General features: G+C 34.7%; 1 protein-coding gene and 1 long non-coding RNA gene across 5 annotated transcripts in view; one reads left to right on the top strand and one right to left on the bottom strand.

Moving 5' to 3' along the window:
- The window catches only part of NOVA1 (NOVA alternative splicing regulator 1), a 146,997-nt gene extending 131,207 nt beyond the window's left edge, over positions 1-15,790 (bottom strand). The window contains exons 1-2 of one of the 3 annotated variants that reach the window (XM_059181814.1): positions 14,773-15,790; positions 12,891-13,034 (exon numbers count right to left, since the gene is read on the bottom strand). In XM_059181814.1, the coding sequence (XP_059037797.1) occupies positions 12,891-13,034; positions 14,773-14,908 (280 nt within the window). In that variant the 5' untranslated portion in view covers positions 14,909-15,790. The remainder of the gene's footprint in view (positions 1-12,890; positions 13,035-14,772) is intronic. The other 2 variants (XM_059181813.1, XM_059181816.1) reach the window with 2 other exon arrangements.
- A 98-nt stretch (positions 15,791-15,888) lies between these two features.
- Positions 15,889-18,733, top strand: LOC131836424 (uncharacterized). Of its 2 annotated transcripts, none has more exons than XR_009355601.1 (3): positions 15,889-16,316; positions 17,497-17,697; positions 18,371-18,733. It is a non-coding gene; the product is annotated as an uncharacterized LOC131836424 (long non-coding RNA). The 2 variants fall into 2 exon arrangements; XR_009355600.1 differs by having other exon boundaries at positions 15,890-16,316; positions 17,512-17,697.
- The last annotated feature ends 320 nt before the right edge of the window (positions 18,734-19,053 follow it).

Consider the following 19,053-nt stretch of genomic DNA (forward strand, 5'->3'; position numbering starts at 1 on the left):
ACCAGCATGAAACTATACAATAAAAGTAGCAGCCTTCCACTGTAAAATTACTAATCTTAGTAATACAGTACTTTAAACATGCCATTTGAGATATATGCCAACCTAAACTGCCACATATGGCATATCTAGCTTATTATCACAGTTTGTGTTTTCATATCCAGAGTCATTCTAGTTCTTAAACAAGATGTCAAATACACCAGTGTAGCTAAAAATGTGATAAAGCTTCCAGAAGAACATACCTTTTCTTAAACAAAATAGGTATAGTCTTCAGAAGAAATTTAAATTATTACCAGAAAGAAAATCTGGCTGGAAATTTCTAGCATAGAAGATGTGAGTAAATACAAAATAGAGAATCATTTTAAAGGCAGAATTCATAAAAGATGTTAAATTTAAATAAACACTACTTTGAAACAATTCACAAACCCAAAATTTCTTCAAAATTTTTCTCAAAGAGAATTATACTGCCTCTGCAAAAAAAAAAAAAAAAAAAGTATGCAGCTGTCTTACCTATATTATTTATCCCTTTTAAGAATGAATCCTATCATACCATGATATGCACATCAGTTTGAAGGCTATGAGACTTCGTTTGTGCTTCCTTTTTGTATTGAATTCAACTTTGAGTTACACAACTGGTATTATTGAATTATGAATAGCACTTAAATAAAGATTACACAGTGAATATTTTTATTTCAAATTCCCATCTGGTGCTTAATGTCACTTCAGCTGTTCAATTTTTAAATGTTTCTCTACACAACTAGCCAATAATTTCACAAATCAGTATAAAATGCTAGATAGATTTTTAATCTCATTTTCTAAATGGAAAAACAGTGCCATATTTTTCAGCCTTTTTAAAATTAATCTGATTTTGATAGACTATGGATTAAGACTGATTCCTATATGGGCGCCTGGGTGGCTCAGCCGTTAAGCGTCTACCTTTGGCTCAGGTCATAATCACAGGGTCCTGGGATTGAGCCCCACATCAGGCTTCCTGCTCAGCGGGGAGGCTCCTTCTCCTTCTTCCACTCCCCCTGCTTGTGTTCCCTCCCTCCCTCTCTGTCAAATAAATAAATAAAATCTTAAAAAAAAAAAAAGAACTGATTCCTATATGAAATAAATATTTATCAATGATGGAGAATCCTGTTTAATCTCAATAATCAAATAAAATCCTAAATAAAATAATTACATAACAGAGAATCCAAGAACAATGAATAAGTTTCAGTTTTCATTTTCATTGACCTGATGCATACCAATGCTCTCTCACATACCAAAACTTTAGTGTTCCAATGACATCAAATTCACACATTAAATAAAAGTATACATTGTGTAAATCACAAATTTTTATCAGATTAAAAGTGAATACATCTGTTCACATGCCAAGAGAGCTAAAAAGGCCTACATATTCATGTAATTTAAGAAATGAAAAAAGTTTTATCAGATATAGGATTCTAAACTGCTATGATTCAAAAGTAAACCAGTAGAAGAAGCCATTCAAGTCACTAACTTCAAATGCACCTGCACAGACAAGATACATCAAAGTGAACAAATGTCAAAACCGGATTTCTATCCATACTAGTCCTGAATACAGCAACATTCTTCACTGGCAATTGTCCTTCACTAGGTCCCCATACCTTTTTTCTTCTACCGTTGGCACATAATCGCTTCATAAAAGACAACAATCATATTTCTTAATGTCTCTTTTTTTCTGAATTCCTACTTGCCTCACCTTTCCCTTAGTCTTTTCCTTCCTAAACAAATTAATCTTCTTTTTAATTCTACTTCTATTGCCTAAGCTGAAAGTCATACTCCTCAACCTATTGCTTGCCCTACTTATAGGTAATTAAAGTAATCCTCCAAAATACAAGAATCACTGTTTACATTTAAACAAATAGGTACATAAATTTTAATTACAGTACCACTGCCAGTCATATTATAGATGCAACACATATTTCTTCTTTAAAATAATTCTTACTAATAAATGTATCCAAGTTGAGTATTTTTCAATCAAACTTTTATCTTTTTCACACGTAATACACTTTATCTTATCTGTACAAATATCTATAGTATCTTCTTATCCCCATCCACCCCTCCCCCGCCCCAAAATATCCACTTTTTAACCCAGTAATATCAAACTACTTTTGGACCCCTGAATATAAAAGGAATTTTTCATATCTACATGGATATATATTTTGTCTCTCAGCCTCAAATGACCTTCTACTCTTGTCCATCCAGCCAATTAAATCCAACCCTCAAAACACCCCTCCTCTTTGAAGTCTTCTTTGAAGCCTACCCTCCCCTCTTAAGATCTGGTCACAGATAGAGTTTCAACTTCAAGACACAATTCTATCATTACACATTTATTAAACCTTTTTATAACCAGGTATTTACATCTCTTGTTTCTTATTGCTTCCTTGCTTGAGAATAAGATCTTCAGAGCATTGTATACCTAATTCTAACCCAAAAGGTGCAGATAAACATTGAACAAAATATTAAAATCTGGCCATGGTAGTAGCAGGGGAAGCAGCCAGGCAAAGAAACACTACAACAGAGTTATTTTAACTGTTCTCCACCAGCATTTAAAAAAATAGAATTTATAAAACTGTAGGGGGCTAAACATAAGACTAAATAGGTTTATCTACCAAATCTTAGATGTTTTCATTGGTTTATTGTAGCAGAACTCAATGTACTAATACAGGGCATTAATATTTTGTGCATTTCTCTAAATTTTAACTGCTTAAAAAGTGTTTTAAAAGTATTAAAAGACTAAAGAAGCCTGAATTTAGTAACTTCCCTAAAATTCTAGTTTCAAATAAAGCAACACATACTAATACTTTGATATTCAAGTCAATCAAAATCCAAGCTACTATAGAGTTTAAGCTGTATATACTTTTTCCCTTCACAAATAAGAAAATTAAATAGCCCAGCTTCTAAAATCATAATATATTCATACATGTTAACTTCACCACTACAGGTGGGGGAAAAGGCATTAAAATACTTAAAAATAAAACATTTATTTATCATATTTTTAATTATGTAACTTTAGTTATATTTATTCTGACTTAGGCAACATGAACTTATTTTTATTGCTAAGAGTACTCTGAAATACCTACATTATAAGATTTTACAGTTATGGTACATTATAGTTTATTTACAGCCATGTGGCTACTTGTGCAAGTAAGGAACAGTCTGCTGGCTGATGACTTTTCTTGAAATACCCTGAAAATCAAAGATTACTAAATATTAATTAAGCTCATGTTGCTTAAGTCAGAATATTTTAAAAGTTATCTTCATTGTTGATGGCTTGACATATTCTCCACAATACTGGAATTTGAGTTTCCCAATACGCTAAATACAAAGCAAAACTCCTTTTTCACATTACACTCTTTTTCCTTAATACCTGGCCCATACTTGTTTTAACAATTCTATGACCATTTCTGGTTTGTTTCAATATTTAAACTCATTAGTTCACTTATCTAAAATACAGACTTTATATATTCACACCAGCCCCAATTAAGGTAAATTAGAAATACAATGAAAAACTAAAAACAAAACGCCTTCTCCAACCATTGTATTGATATTGCACGAGCACATCACAGAAGAAGCCTCAAATCAGTCATTAATTCATTCATACATACATTCATTTAAATTTAATTACCACCTATCTTTACAGCACTGAGCTGTAGACTGAACATACAGCAACAGGCATGAAGGATGACATAAGTTCCTTCATACCAATGGAGCTTAGTAAATCAATGTAAGTAACAACTATCACAAAAGATTTTTGTTTTACTTTAAAGCTGTGAAGAAAAATATATCCTCAGAAATCACATTAAGTACTTTTATAATTATGTTAAAAAGTAGTCCGTAAATTTACAATATAATGCAAACATCATCAGAACTCTAATTAACTGAGAAGCAGACCAATTTAGTGAAATGAATTTAAAAAAAGAGAAAATGGTAACGTTTTAAAATTAATAACTATTGTATATCTTCATTTTTACTTAGACTGCCTTACAACTAGCCTATTGCATATTTCTTAACCATAATATTTTGTCCTTTTTAAACCAACTGTTAATAAGTAACAGCAAATAAGCAAATAAGTAATACATAAGGAAATTTTTATAGAAGTCATAAAAAATATGGAAAATACATATGTCCTTGAAAACAGAATTTGAATTAGAAAGTGTACACATTCTTAAAAAATTAAGGTCAATAATCTGCTAAACCAAAATAAAGAAATTCTTAAAAACTGAGCTAAGGAACAATGGAAGCAAGAAAAAAAAAGAAAAGAAAAAAAAAAGAAAGAGAAAACAAACTTTGTAAATGAAAAAAAATAACGAAGTGCAGAAATCAAATCACCCTGAAAATACTGACATTTTCAAACTATAATTATGGAAAACCAGAAAATGACCAGGCTACATTCTAAACAAATATAATCTATCATATACTTTTTTTTTTTGAATGTATGATAATGATAAAGAGAACCTGACTTTGGCCCTACAGTACAGCAAATCACCAATAAAAATTGTCCTAAAATACGTAATGAGCTTTCAACTTAATTTTCAAAATGGGGGAGAGGGCACATTCATTTTAAAACTAGGAAAGAGAAAAAGTAAAGCTCTATTTCCTCCAAGGGTCATATCCAAAAAGGGAGGTAGGAAAAGAACAGTGGAGCAAAACAAGAAGAGAATGAATTACCTATTAAAATTGTACCCCAAATTCAGAAAACATATTTAAAATTATAGGATTAAGTTACATCACTTAATCTCCTGGTATCTTGGTTTTCTCAACAGTTTTAGGGATTCTGGAAGAGATCAAATCTACTCCCATTTTTTTCATCTAGTTCCACAATTCCATGATTTTTCCAATCTCTTCAAATGGAAAGCCTCTTTGCTACTTCTAAGTGTCCTTATTAAGACTTTGACAGAGATGCCATATAACAGGGAAAAACTTAAAACTTAAGAAGACAGCAACAATTAAAGCACAGCTTTTTAGGGAAAAGCAAAACATTCCCATATTCTTTTAACAAAGAAAAAGATGCTTTGTAATATCTCTAAGTCTTGATGAGCAAAGAGCTGCCTACACCTGTGCTCATAGGAAGCATCTGATAAATACACATAATAATTAACAAGAAAAAGCTTCCAGACAGATTTCACACCAGTTTTTTTTAAAAAGCACTTCCATGACTTTAAAATAAAAACAGTCTTAGAAAAATAAAAGCACAGTTATATAAAGAATAATTAAGACTAAATATGTGAATTTATAATCTCCAAGTAAACTCAATTGCTTCTAATACTAACTCCTTCAAAAACATTATTTCAAGAGTGAATATAACCAAAATTGAAAAGTTTGAATTCTTCTAATATTTAGTAATATATAACAAAAACTTATACTACGTTCCCACTATGTTCAGTGTTAACAAAATGTACCCCAATTCCTTTCTTTCTGCCCTTCCCCCAAATTACAGATCTTAAAAAAATTCACTGAATCTAATTCCTAGAGCAGCAAAATATTAACAATTTAAATGAAAACAACTTTCTTCTTTAAGATAAGAATGATTTTTAAAATTGAATCAACTGAGAGCATTTATTATATCCTACAGGGAATACAGGATTTGAAGGCCTATTTAATTAATAAGTACATTATGACATTATGTGAAAATTTCTCCTGCAAAGGAATTATGGAATCTTCAGTGGAAAACTGTTCTCTAAAACCTTTAAAACAGAAAAATTATTCCTCAAAACCTCAAAAGGTGGTTCAATTTTACAAGGAAAGTAAAAAAACATTATAGTCTATAAATTTTAAAAATTACTGAGTTCAGAATATAATTCATTATAAATTACAAATCCACTGAACATCAGTAGGACACAGGTCTTGAAAAGAGAAAAAATACATTAATTTTAAATATCAATTATTAAATAAAATTAAAGAATGGTTTTTTTTTTTTAAAAAAAGGTTTATTTTCCACACCAAATAATCTTACCTGAATCATTTTGCTGTTAAAAAACTCAAGATACTGATTTCATTTTTCATCTGGTCCTGTCAACGATGCTATGACAGGCCCTGCAGGAAGCAGCAAAAGATCAATGATGGAGTGTAGCTATGATGTGTTTTCATGATCAAGTTTTGTTATGGAAAAGGATATCCATACAGTAGCTTGAAACTCAGGGAATATTGAAAATATCTCAGAAAGTTTGTCAGTGTACATAAAGTTTGTCAGTGTATATAATATTCCTTTTTTGTACTTTCTAGTCTTAAATGGTTATTTTCATTCAATTATTTTATCAAAAATTTAAAAATGACAGTGCAGTATGTATGTGGAATTGTGAAGAATCATTTCTATATTGATAAGAATTGATAAGAAAATAATTATTCAAGGTGTCAAAAATGAAAAATGTTTAAAAGTACGGGAATGATTCTCTTAACTTTCAGAGATGATTATTTTAATCTCATTTCCCAGGATTACTGTAATTACCAGTAAATTATTAACTATTCATAATTTAATTAAAATAAGGTTTAACAGACTTCTTGCAAAGAGTAACTTCAGAATGTAGTAGTTACTGGCAATAATGGTAAAAATTCTTTCAAGAAAAGCATATAGGCCGCAAAAAAAAACCTGTACAAACTCCAGAACTTAATTCCTCTTTGGTAATTGACAGGTTATATTCAATAAAGACCAAAAAATTCAAATTAGTAAAAAAGAAAGTAAAAACTACAAAATTCCTTCACAAGATTCCAAATAATACTTTTAAATTAAGAACTATTTTAAAATAGTATAGCACCTTCCCAGATATAATATAAAGACATTTTTCTGCTAGGAATTAGTTTCCTTCAAGGGCAATTAATAAAATAGCACTGTCATAACACCCCTACAGTAAGTGGAAATACTATTAGAAGACATACAAAACTTCTATGTATGTCTTGGAAGCATACTGAAGTCAGTCTTTCAAATAGATTAAGAAATTTAAAACGAGAAATACATGACAGATTAATTTTTTTAGAGTGTTTATGCTATACCTGTCTTGTTTGTTGAAATACTTCAAAGGATTCGGCAGAGTTTGCTTGCCTCTAACATGTTTTAAAGATACAACTTAATTTTACATGGATTATTTCTCATATAAGAATAAACACATGTTAAGCTACGGTAACACTAATAAAAAATTACAGTGTACTTCCATTTATTTTTGCTCACTCGTGATTTGAAAATGTACTTGTGGAACAGGGAAATTTAGATACTGCTGACTTAAGATTGTTTTCTTTCTATTTCTATACAAACATCATTTGTGTGTATGTGTGTGTGTATTCTATCACATTCATAGAAATCATATTAGTTTCAAATAACTCCATATAAAAAAGTAGGAAAGCCGATGCCATATCTTTTAAGAACAAGATGAAGAAAATGGAAATTTCACCAACCCAAGCATCAGGAAGTACTGAAAAGTACTGCTTCATTTCTTGCATGTTGTGTTTTATACCATGACACTTCAGTCTCTGAGGGTCAGGTTAATTAAGCTCCATAGCAGCTGCAGTGCAATGTGAGACACACACTGCTGCGGTTCCCACCAGTCCAGTCCAATTACCTGTAGTATTCCAGCACTGGACAAGTGACAACCAACCTCTTCTCTCTAGTCACTTGCTCCCACTGGTCTACTGATAAATGTTAGAACAAACTAACCTCCTTTTGGAAAGGACTGCAAGCTGAATGCACCTGCTGCAGGCTGCAATGATGAGTCCCAGAGAGATGTTTGTCAGTCAGATCTCTGCAGATGTTGTTTAACTTTATGCTAGAGCTATATCCAAAGATGGAAATGAGATGGCAATCAAGCATAAATCTCCCACCCTTGTCCCCCCAATTTTATTTTAAAAAGCTGCACTTGCTCATAAAAGTGGGTTAAAACAGCTCCACTAAACTGAAAACAACTAAAACTAAATTCCATGGTAAAAAGTAGTTTATTAGGTACTGAATTTTAGGTAACAAGTGGCGTAATTGTGTTCAATAAGTGTTATTCGTGTTATTGAAAAGTTTAAAATTTCTCTTAAGCCAGAGCAAAACAAAACAAAACAAAACAAAATAGCTATAAAAATAGCAAGTTTTCAATGGGTGGTTTATTGCTCAGGTTTTTAGTGACACCACAAACTCCTTAGAGTTCCCAAGACACAGATTGTTTTTTCTCTTGTATATTACACAAAACATCTCTCATATTTGAATACTGAACTATTTCACCAATTGTGTTCACTCTATTCCTGAAACCTTTAGGGAGGATATTTGCAAGGCAATGTTGTTAGATGTATTGGATTTCCTCACAACGTCACAAATTTAAATGAGCTATTTTTCCAAAATCCAGAAGGCTTGAAATAGCAAATATCAAAGAGACATTGTACATTATAATTCATGAAAATACCAACAGTGTAAATAATGTTCCACAACTTACTAAGTCAATGATAGAAGATACAACATCAGAATGAAATAAAAAAAAGAATCAAGTAAATTGAAAACCTAAGATTTCTAATGCTAATTAAATTTTTCTAAAAGTCCCATGGTACAAAATATTTGCTTACATGATTAAGTATCAAAATTGTATCCTTTGGAGTTGACAATTTTAACATAGACTGTGCTATGCCAGTAACATTCCTTCATATGTTAAGATTTCCTATTGCTTCAAATGAGAAACAAAATATTAAAAAAACAGTAAATTTTCAGAGACATTGATGTCTAAGTGAAAGATTATGGTTCCTCCACCAACTAAGGGTATAAAGAGACAAAATATAAAGTAACCCACAACAACAGGTAATGTGACAAATATTACAAGTTTAAGATTTAAAGGAAGACACATTCTGTGTCAGCAACTCTTTGATCACACTAAAATCAAAGGTACAACACAGTGTAATGATAACCATCGTATTAAACTCAATACTAGAAATTATACTACTTTATTTTTCCTTTTTACAACTCTATTTATCTACTAATTTTGCCTTAAAGTATGTATAAATAAATTTCGAAGATGCTTGGCATCTAGATCAAAGTGTTTAGACTGCAACTTTTAAAAGCTGTAACTAAAATATTCCTGTTGTACCACCAATATTGTAATACTTGTCCTTCAACAATATAAACAAAAAGAAGTGATCTATTTTAAAACTTTATCAACTCATCTGATTTCCCAAACAAATGATCAGTCTTTGCTATACGGTCCTGAGCCTAAAGGTTAAGGGAGGGGGCCACTGAATTCTTCCCATGTCAAAATTAAGGCAGTGTTGGGTATTTGAGTTACAGTCTGCTTTTTCATGAGTTTTAAAATTTTACCATATAAACAGCTTGTGATTAAAAGAAAAAAAAAATCACCCAAGTTGGACAATGCTAAGATTATGATATAATAAATCTAGGAATATAAGTTCAAATTTTAACTTACGGATCATAAAAGTAAATGCTTTACATCAACTGTGATCCAGTTGTATAACCATGAATATGGAAACAGTGTAAGATACAGACTAATATATGCTAAGATTACAGTGAATTATTTCTGTTTGATATAATGAATATCTCTACTGTCATATAATGGAATAACAATAGGTACATTATGAAATGTTCTAAAACCTAAAACACATATGAAAAATACATTTTATAAACCCTTTACAATTCCCAACCAATAATGTATTCAATAAGTTTTTTGGATTATCTACCTGAACCATGTATTATTTATAATAAATAAAATCAATCTATTAATGAAAACTAAACACACCTTCAGATGCCAAATAAAAGAATAAGAGAACACTATTACCATTCTGAAAATGCATTCATTAATATATTCCCCAAAACGAGAAAGCTGTTTTTTACTACAAGGCAACAACTTTAGGCAACCTATTTGTAGAAAAGATATACAAATAAATAAGCTGTTTTAATCAAGTAAGAATAAAAGATATATTCATAAATCACAGGTAATAAGTAGTATTCTGTACGATTTAGATTTTTGAAAAGAAAAAATGAGTTACAAAGCACAGCAAAAAATAAAGCATGTCCACTCGTAGATCTTTTCTTTCTGATCACAGTAATTTAAAAATGCACTTTACAATCCTCACCACACAATTTCCCCAAATTATTTTATTTATGCTGACATGTTGAAGTACACAGTATAAAATACAGTTCTACAAATTCTAAATCATACCAATTAATGTGCATGAAATATTTTCTAGATTTCAACCATAAGTATTAAAATTACTCAAAAAAGCAAGGTTGCTTAAAATATTTTAAAGATACAGCTAAGTACAAAACAAACAAAAAAAACCATAAAAAACAGACAAATGTGATAAATATGAGTAGACTATATTGGCTACAATAAAAACAATGGACATACAGTTGAGTTGAAATTTATTAAAATAGCCCCAAAGTGTGTCTGTACTCTGCATTATATATCCTAAAGGAAATCTGTCTTAGATACATCAGTATGTTAACTAAACCTCTGGAATACAATTACATTCTGTTTCAAAACTTAGGTAATTTGAGAAAATCCACTAGGTTATACAACTGAAGTATACTTTTCCCCAAATAAACTGTCTTACCAAATGAGAAACAGAAAATTTCTTCATGAAATAAACATCAACATATTCATTCTAATCAAATAGGAGTCATAAATACATAAATGAAACACAAAAATGGGCTTCCAAATAAATTACTGCATAATCCTACATGAAAGTCCTTATAACTCGGCGATATGAATCACAGTTCTATAATTTACTTTGTCTGAGATGAGCAGGTAAGTATTGCTTAAATATCTCTGAGTACGAGAAGTTGAAAGTAGCTCTATTTGAAGAATACCAGGACCTTAGATAATTCCACAGGCTTGTGGTCAAGTGTGAACAGAAAAACTATTAAAATTGAAGTCTATCAGAAGAAGAGAGATGTATCTGTCTGAACAGGTAATAACCTAGTTAATATCATATTTAAATAAAAAAGTGTTTAGAATTAGTACGGCTTCTTATTAATTACAAGGCTTTATTTTATCCTTAAAATTGATTCCAGTGTGTGCTTGGTTTCCACCTGTTACAGGCAGAGCGTATATGCTTTCTTTTAACCAGACATTTCAAATCACATTTGATCAGGTTACGTCACTACACACACAAAATTTTGTTCAACGCATTCCAGTTTTCCATTTTTTCCAACGGATATTCTTGCTGTATATGAATAACGTGTCTCAGAACTAACTATAAATAAAATAAGCAATTTCAATGTAATAAGAAAAATATGCATAACTAAGTGGACTAAAAACAAAAGATCTAATTCTCGGTGCACCCTTTCCAACCCACTGAAAATAAACTATATTCAAATGAAAAGGCATTTAATTTACTATTTGGAATATCCTTGATAAACACCAATTTTCTGTAACATCCCTGCACATCTGATACCACCTCATGTTTAATGCAAAAAAGCTATTTCATTTTCATCTATTGACAGTGAATTTAATTTACCATTGCAGCTCTTTTCCTAGAACTATCACGTTATTAATTCTGCAATCAAGCTCTTTTGAGTGCTTTTATTTGTAAAAGGTTTTCACAATTCCACATTGATTTTTTTCATCATAATATACCTTTTAAACACATAAATGTGAATATGTTAGTAAACTTTCTTAATGCATAAGGAAAGTTTCAGAGACAAGGAAAGCCATCTACAAAACTACACTCACAGGAGCAAACTTTCGAAGGGCAGCATATCTAATACATTACATTTTAGTTCACTATTTGTAGTGTTTACCAAATATACTACGTTTAATTTGTATAACTAAATGATACTGTCGACCATTCTAAAACCTTATCTAGCATAATAGTTCATTTTCTACCACCAATCAATTGGCTATGAAAAAGAAATCCTCTATTAAAGAACTCTTACTGAAATTAGATCACTGAAAGCAAATAAGCTTTTCTTTTCTACCAGGAAAAAAAAAAAAAAGGCATTATCAGTCCCCTCAGCAGTGAATAAATATTTTTTATGGCCATAGAGACAAAATAACCAAAAACAAACAAACAAAAAAGGCAGAAGCTACACCTGGGTAAAAGCAAATCAGTTAATGTTTTACCTAAGAGATACACTATTCAATTATGCGGATTTTCTAGTTAAACTTAAAACCCTTACACTAAGTAGCAAAATAACAAAAAAGAAAAAGCTAAAACACGCAGAACTATATAACACTTGAAATAAAAAACAAACACTGAAAAGTACAAAAAAAATTATACCACCTAGGAAACTTGCCATTTTCCAGCAGGTTACAGTACCACACAACTGTTAACATATTTTAATCTAATACAGCTGTTCATAACACAAATTTTGAAGTATTACTTTACTTCTTACATAACAATATATTTCCTTATCACAATTACATTAAAAACGCAGTATTTTAAAAATCTGAAGAGGCAGCACTTGTCCTCTTTACTTCACTCCAGGGCCAACAAACAAAGCAGTGAAGCAGAAAGAGGTACATAATGGATTTAGAAGTAAATGGTCCATTCTTTAAGAAGCCTTCCTACCCCCTCTTCTGAATTCACTCTAGACTAATTGTCATTACAATGATGTCTGAAACTTCAAAAGAACCCTATTTCCTGATGCCAGCTGTCCATGTTTCTATCTTTAAATTTCAGAGTTTTTTCCTAATTAGAAAGAAGTATTTAGAAATACCCAAAAGATTCATCTCATAATTGTTCTAAATCAGACACAGTATATCAATTATTGAAACAAAACATAACACCAACAGTAGAAATATACTTTAAAATTTTCCACAAATACAATATATAAATAAAGTCATACTATTAAATTAAGAATTTCTTTCAATACAACATACAGCACAGGTAGATCTTCTCCTTTTTTTCCTTGGGGATTTATCAAACAATCTCTTCACCATTGCACCTACCTGGGTAAAAATCTTTGGACTTAGACAGCTTGATGGTGGCTCCAGTTTCTTTTTGCAACTGAACAATTGTCTGTCCTCCCTTCCCAATTATAGATCCAGCAGCATAACTAGGTATGAGAACCTTTAGAAAATACTGGCCGTCTTCTGAAAAATGCAAAGAAATATACTTGGTTAACATGATAATTTCAAACTTTGTATCCCCTCTCCACCCTCAAGAGGGAAAACAGCAATTAAAACATTGGGCATACAGCTGCAGGAAATATGGGGTTAAATTTTTAAAGAACAAAAATAAGCTAATTGCAAAGAAAAATAAAGAGATACAAAATGTTTCCCATTTTGAAGGATTTATACTTTCAAACTTGGAATTAAAAACTAAACATGTTCTATCATTTTGCAGCACTGTAGAAACTGATGACTAAATTCCAGTTGTTATTCCAAACATGGAAGACTTCCAATTCTATCTGTGGTTACTATGGTAAAATGAAATGAACTGACCCTTTAACAAAACTTCAGAGATTTATATGATGACAAACCTTTGCTTAACATATTCCAATATAAATAAGTAAAAGGACTGTAAATAGTGATGAGCTATATTTGTTTGACATTAGCAAACACCTAAGGACTACAATTAGCCATTGACTATATCCTACTTAAAGTATGCAAAACAAACATTTCTCCTACCAAATAATCCACCCAAACTGTAGGGTGTATTCCAAGCCTGTAATAACTGCCAGGAAATAACTCAAAGTGATGTGAACTGGCAAATCTAACTAATCCTGGTGTATTTCTTTAGCACTTCTTAGTCTACCATGATCTCGTTTAAGCTCATTAATTAAAGGACCTTAAGAAGAATTCTGCCAATACTAAAAAGCTTAGGAGTCATTTATATCAAACACACTTAAAAGTGACCAAACAGATTATGTTACTTCTCCAAAACAGCCACAGTTTTTAAAGCAGAGGGGGTGGATGAACCAAGAAAGAGTGAAATGAAATGTTTTAGAAAATAAAGCCAACTCCATAAACTTTAATTTCCGACAAACTGATCTAGTCTTAAATAGGAAACACCCCGGTAAATCCAGCTTCCTTATGTGAATAAACGTTCCAAATTTTGCGGGTGTGCCATTCCAAGACCCCCGTCCGTCTCTAATGTACATGCTGTAGATAAATTCACCTCTGCCTCGATGCATTGGGTGCATTGTTAAGATGACTCCAGTGCAAATGAAGAAGCGATAGCGGTCCCGTTATAACTCATCTTCCCAGGAAGCGCAGAATGTTAAACTAACAAGTCAGAGTACCAGACACCCCCACCCTCGTATGCACACCTCTGAAGACAAATCAATGAGATATTTGCAACGACAATATAAGTGCGGTAAGAGCATGCACTCATCAAGATTTTGCATACTACTTGTGGCCCAAAGCAAGGGGACGAAGAGAGGAAAACTCTCCGGTGCCCCAATCATTTGCTATCCGCTACCCAAGTGCCATTTATTTATTTATTTTATCAGACTGTTAAATGCAGCGCGCATCTTCGGGCGGCCATCACCTCACTCGGGGGTCATCCTCCTCCTCTTTAACGGACCCCCTTGCCCAGGTCTAGGATATTTAAATGGTCAGTCTTTAGACCGATTAAATGGAAAGATAGGTCTATTCCGAAAAACCGGTCGCCATTTTGATGAATGATAAACAGAGAAATGGAAATGTGTCCGGGACGGCGAGGTGCCGGGCAGGTGCAGGGGAGGGGGCGCGGGGCAGGGGCGCGGGAGCCGCCGGGTTCGGGCTAGAGGTGTCCGGGCCGCGGGAGGGAGGGAGGCCGGCGGGAGGGAGGGAGGCAGGGGCGGGCGGCGGGGGATGGGGCCAGCGGGGAGGTGGAAGCGATACCCACCGCCCGTATTGGTCCTCTTGGTGCTGCCGGCTTCAGGGGGGGCTTCCAGCGGCCTTTTCCGCGAGTCCGGCGGGTCCAGGTCTATGGGAACCCCAGTGTGGGTCCCGTTCTGCTGGATGGGAGCTGCCGCCATCATGTTTGCAGTTCCTGCCGCTGCTACAGGGAGAAGGTTCTCCCTTTTGTTTTGGCTTTTTTTTTCTTTCTTTTCTTTCTTTCTTTTTTTTTTTTTCCCTTTTCTTTCTTTCTTTCTTTTCTTTCTTTTTTTTTTTTTTTGCGTTTGGGGTTTCTTGAGGTTTTTGTTTTTTTTTTTTAATCGGATCAATAGAAATCTCTTTAGGAAAAAAAAGCTATGTTGCTGGTTTGTTCTCACTGGGGAGGGGGCAGGGCTGAGGAGCAGCTGCAGTGCAGTGTCAGAAAGGAGACAGGGGAATGGAGGGGGTGTGAGAGACGGAGGGTGAAAGAAGGAGAAGAAAGGAGAGAGGGGGAGAGAGTGAAGGGAGAGGGGCGAGTGAATGAGCGGGAGGAGGGGAGCGGGGAGGACGGGCAGAGGGAGTGGGAGAGCGCGAGGGCTGGCGGGGCGCGGGGAGAAGCCGAGGAGGAGGGGAGAGTGAGGGAAAGAGTGAATGAGCAGGAGGAGGGGAAGGAGGTGGATGCGGAGAGAGGAGCGAGCGGCGGAGGAGGGCAGGAGCCGGGAAGGAGCGCGGCGATCCCCGCGCCGCGCTAGCGCTGCGCTCGCTCCCGCTGCTGGTGCTGCCGCCGCCGCCGCTGCCGGAGCGGTTCTGCCGTTGCCTGGGCTGCTCGGCGATGCTGCTGCTGCCGCCCGGTCTCGCTCATTATTTCTCCCGCTTGTAGGGGGGGCTGGCGGGGAGGGAGGGGGATGGCTGCGAGGGGAGGGTAGAGAGGGGTTGAGTTCGTAGACTCCCACACACTTCGCGCTCGGGTCCCTGCCTCTCAGCAGCGCCGCCGCCGCCGCCGCCGCCGCCGCCGCCGCCGCCGCCGCCGCCGCCGCCGCCGCCGCCTCCCAACGCTGATGCCTCAGCCTGCGGGGGCGGAGGGGGCCCCGCCGGAGGCGGGGGAGGGTGTGTGTGAGAGTGTGTACGCGCGTGCGTGTGTGTGCGCGGGCTAAGCGCGTGCCCGGGGGTGCGCGCCGGGGATGGAGGCTGGGGTGCTCCTGTGGGAAGGGAGGGGTGAAAGGTCGCCGGTCGCGGCAACACGGCTCAGGCAAACGTAAGCGGCTTGTCGCAGAAACCAAGGGGTCTAAGAAACGCGCTAGGCTAGAAGGCGGGAAGCAGAGATTACTGACAGTCATGCTAGCCAATAAAATGGGAATGTGGGACAGGCTCTCCAGGCCCCTTCCCAATCAGGAAACTTAGGTATGAGAGGGAATGAAGGGGCGGGGTGGGATCCCGGTTAAGCCGCGGCTGGAGCGGCGACAGTTTTGGCTAGTCTGAGAAGGGCATTCGAGTGACCGTTGACAACGGGGGAGACAGCGTCAAGGCTGAAGGAAGAACCTTTAACTTTATGCTTCCAGGACTACTAGCTAGGTACATTAGTTTTTATTTTTAAGAGTTAGGGAAAAGAGCATCTCAACTCATCGGCGGTTTTCTACGGGCTGTTTCATCAAAAGAGTATTCATTAGTGGTACAGTGTAACATCGTTAGGGAACTTACAGTGTTACTCGCTGCCTTTAATCCTTTCGGGAACAAGCAAGGGTATAAACAAAGCTAGGTATATGGGTCTTCCCTTCACGAGGCGCTAATAGGCAGACTAAAGGCAGGCAACAGCTGAATGAGTGTACACAAAACTAGTTATTGAAGAAAGTATGAATATAGTAATAAAACTAGTTGCAATGTGCACGGCTTATGACTATACAGATCTTGGATATATAGGGTGTCTGAACCTCAAGTGTACAACGCTACGGAAAAAGAATAACAGCTACGATAGACTCTGAAAGTCTGAAAAGACTCAGCTTACAGATCACTAAATTGATTCAGTGAAGTATTTTCTCAAGGTCATCTACCAAGTTAGTTGTTTAATTAGTCAGGGTGCTAGCAGTTAGGGATAATGGAAAAACATGGGCTTCGGAGCCCGAAGTCTTGGTTTGAAGTCCTTGCAGTCATGTTCTAAAAGTGTAGGGAAAATCCTTTAACATGTTGGCTATTTATTTTTTGCCATGTGCCAAGCAATCCATTTTACATGTGGTGCTCTTTATGTGTAGAATATCGTAGAGTTATTACTGTCCCTATTTTATGAGGCAGTTTAGGTTTAGCAATATTAATAATTCAGTCACATAGGTATAAATATTGTCCCAATAATTCAAACTCAAGTCTTCCCGATTCCAAAGTCTGCCCTCTTGAATGCTGCAGTACACTAGAGTTTCATCTCCTTTGCACTTAAAACAGGGACTGAAACTCTACCTCCCATAGGTCTTACGAGTCAAATGAGATAATGTAAGATGTTAAATGTATTTTGAGATGTGAAAAGGTATAAACATAGTTGCTCGGTTTCTAGAACAAAGATGCTCCTTCCTCGGACTTTTCACTATAGCACTTCAACCTGAATGATAGCTTCAGTAAAAGCTAGCATAATAAAGAATTTTACTGTAATTCCATGATATTCTAACCAAGAATACCTGGATATCTGAGGCAATAACCAAAGAGAATAGAATAAAATTTAATTCCTGACAGGGAAAGAAATGGAAAAGAATACTAACCTTTCTCATAGCATCCTTTATTGCAGGGAACATCTAGGAGGTACTGGGATTTCTGGCGCTTTTTAAGTGATGAAAGACAGATTAAAGTCCACTGAACAAGGGGAAAACAATAACATTTGGCTTGGGAATAAAAGTTCATCTGGAGTATGAAAAATACTTTTCCTCAAGTCAGAGAAGAAGATATGCTGAGACCTCAAAGAAAGGGAAAGCCGGTAAGTTAGTACATATTGGTAAAGGTCTGTGAACCTTTAAAAAGTCCAGAATTCTATCTGATATATGATGTAATAGGAAACCCTGATATGGCCTTCATGACCAAAATAAAGACGATTTATACACAGAATTGGATTAAAAAAAAACAAAAAACAAAAAACAACAACAACACCACAAGGGAGCTGTGATGAAAGAAAATCAGGGTTTGGAATAAGTATGTGGTAGTCAAGATAGAAAAAGCTGATGGCAGACATTGTGTAATCAAAGTGTTCTGTGAAGTGTACCAAAAATATGCAAGGATGTTTTCAAATGAAAAATTAGAAGAGGGCTAGGATTTGCTACTAAATTGTTTTAAAACAGTAAAAAACCAGGGACAAAGATAATTCAAAAATGAAGATAGTTCAAATCTGTATTATATTAAAGCTTGGACAAAAGTATTCAGCATAAAGTATTTCTGAATTGGGGTAAGCCTGAGAGTTGGAAACTGATGTTAAGAAATTTCTAAAAATATTTCTAAAAATATTTCTAAAATATTTTAGAAAATTACACTGTCATTGTCATGTGTAAGTTAAATTGAAAATGAGCTTTCTAAGTTAAATTGCCTTACTGAGACATAAGCTTCCTAAGAGATGACACTGTATTTTTATTTGACCCTTCTCTTATTTCCTTCTTCAGACTTAATATTTAAATACTACCTACCATTCCATGGGGACTAGGAGCAGAAGGTATGATTTTAAATGTGGATAGCATGCTTACCAATAATTTATTTAACTCTGATATGCCAGGAATTTCAGAGACTATCTTAAGACCTGGTCAGACATCTAAGGGTTAGTTAGCTATGATCTGATTTGGTCAATGAAGGTTATCAGAGAGTATAATTTATTCTCCATTCTCTATTATGTTTTATTATTTTTTTAAAAAGCATACTTCTCCATTTCACACTATGTGTACCTCTATCATTCTGATTAAATAGACATAAACGTTTTATCTATTCTAATAAAACTGAAAAAAATTTTTTAAATCATTTCCCAGTTTATAGTATGCTATACCTCTTATGATACAAATAAGCTGTTTGAATGAACTTTTTGAAAAATGTAATAGAAATATTTCATTTTTTCATATTTTAATTCTCTGAAAAGAAATACTTTATTTTAATTAACCAAGCAATTGGCAGTGCAAATTTAATAATATTTTCTAACACCATAAGATACAGGAGAATGTGTGTGCTTCCTTGCTTACTTGATGAGTTATGAACATAAGCAACTCTGATAGAAAATTTTATTAATCTGAAGAATAAAATCCTTGGTCTTTATTGGCTTTCAGTAGAGGTTTTTTTCTTTCCTATGTTTTAGTCAGAG

Source organism: Mustela lutreola, chromosome 7, assembly GCF_030435805.1.
Source record: "Mustela lutreola isolate mMusLut2 chromosome 7, mMusLut2.pri, whole genome shotgun sequence".
NCBI lineage: Eukaryota > Metazoa > Chordata > Mammalia > Carnivora > Mustelidae > Mustela > Mustela lutreola.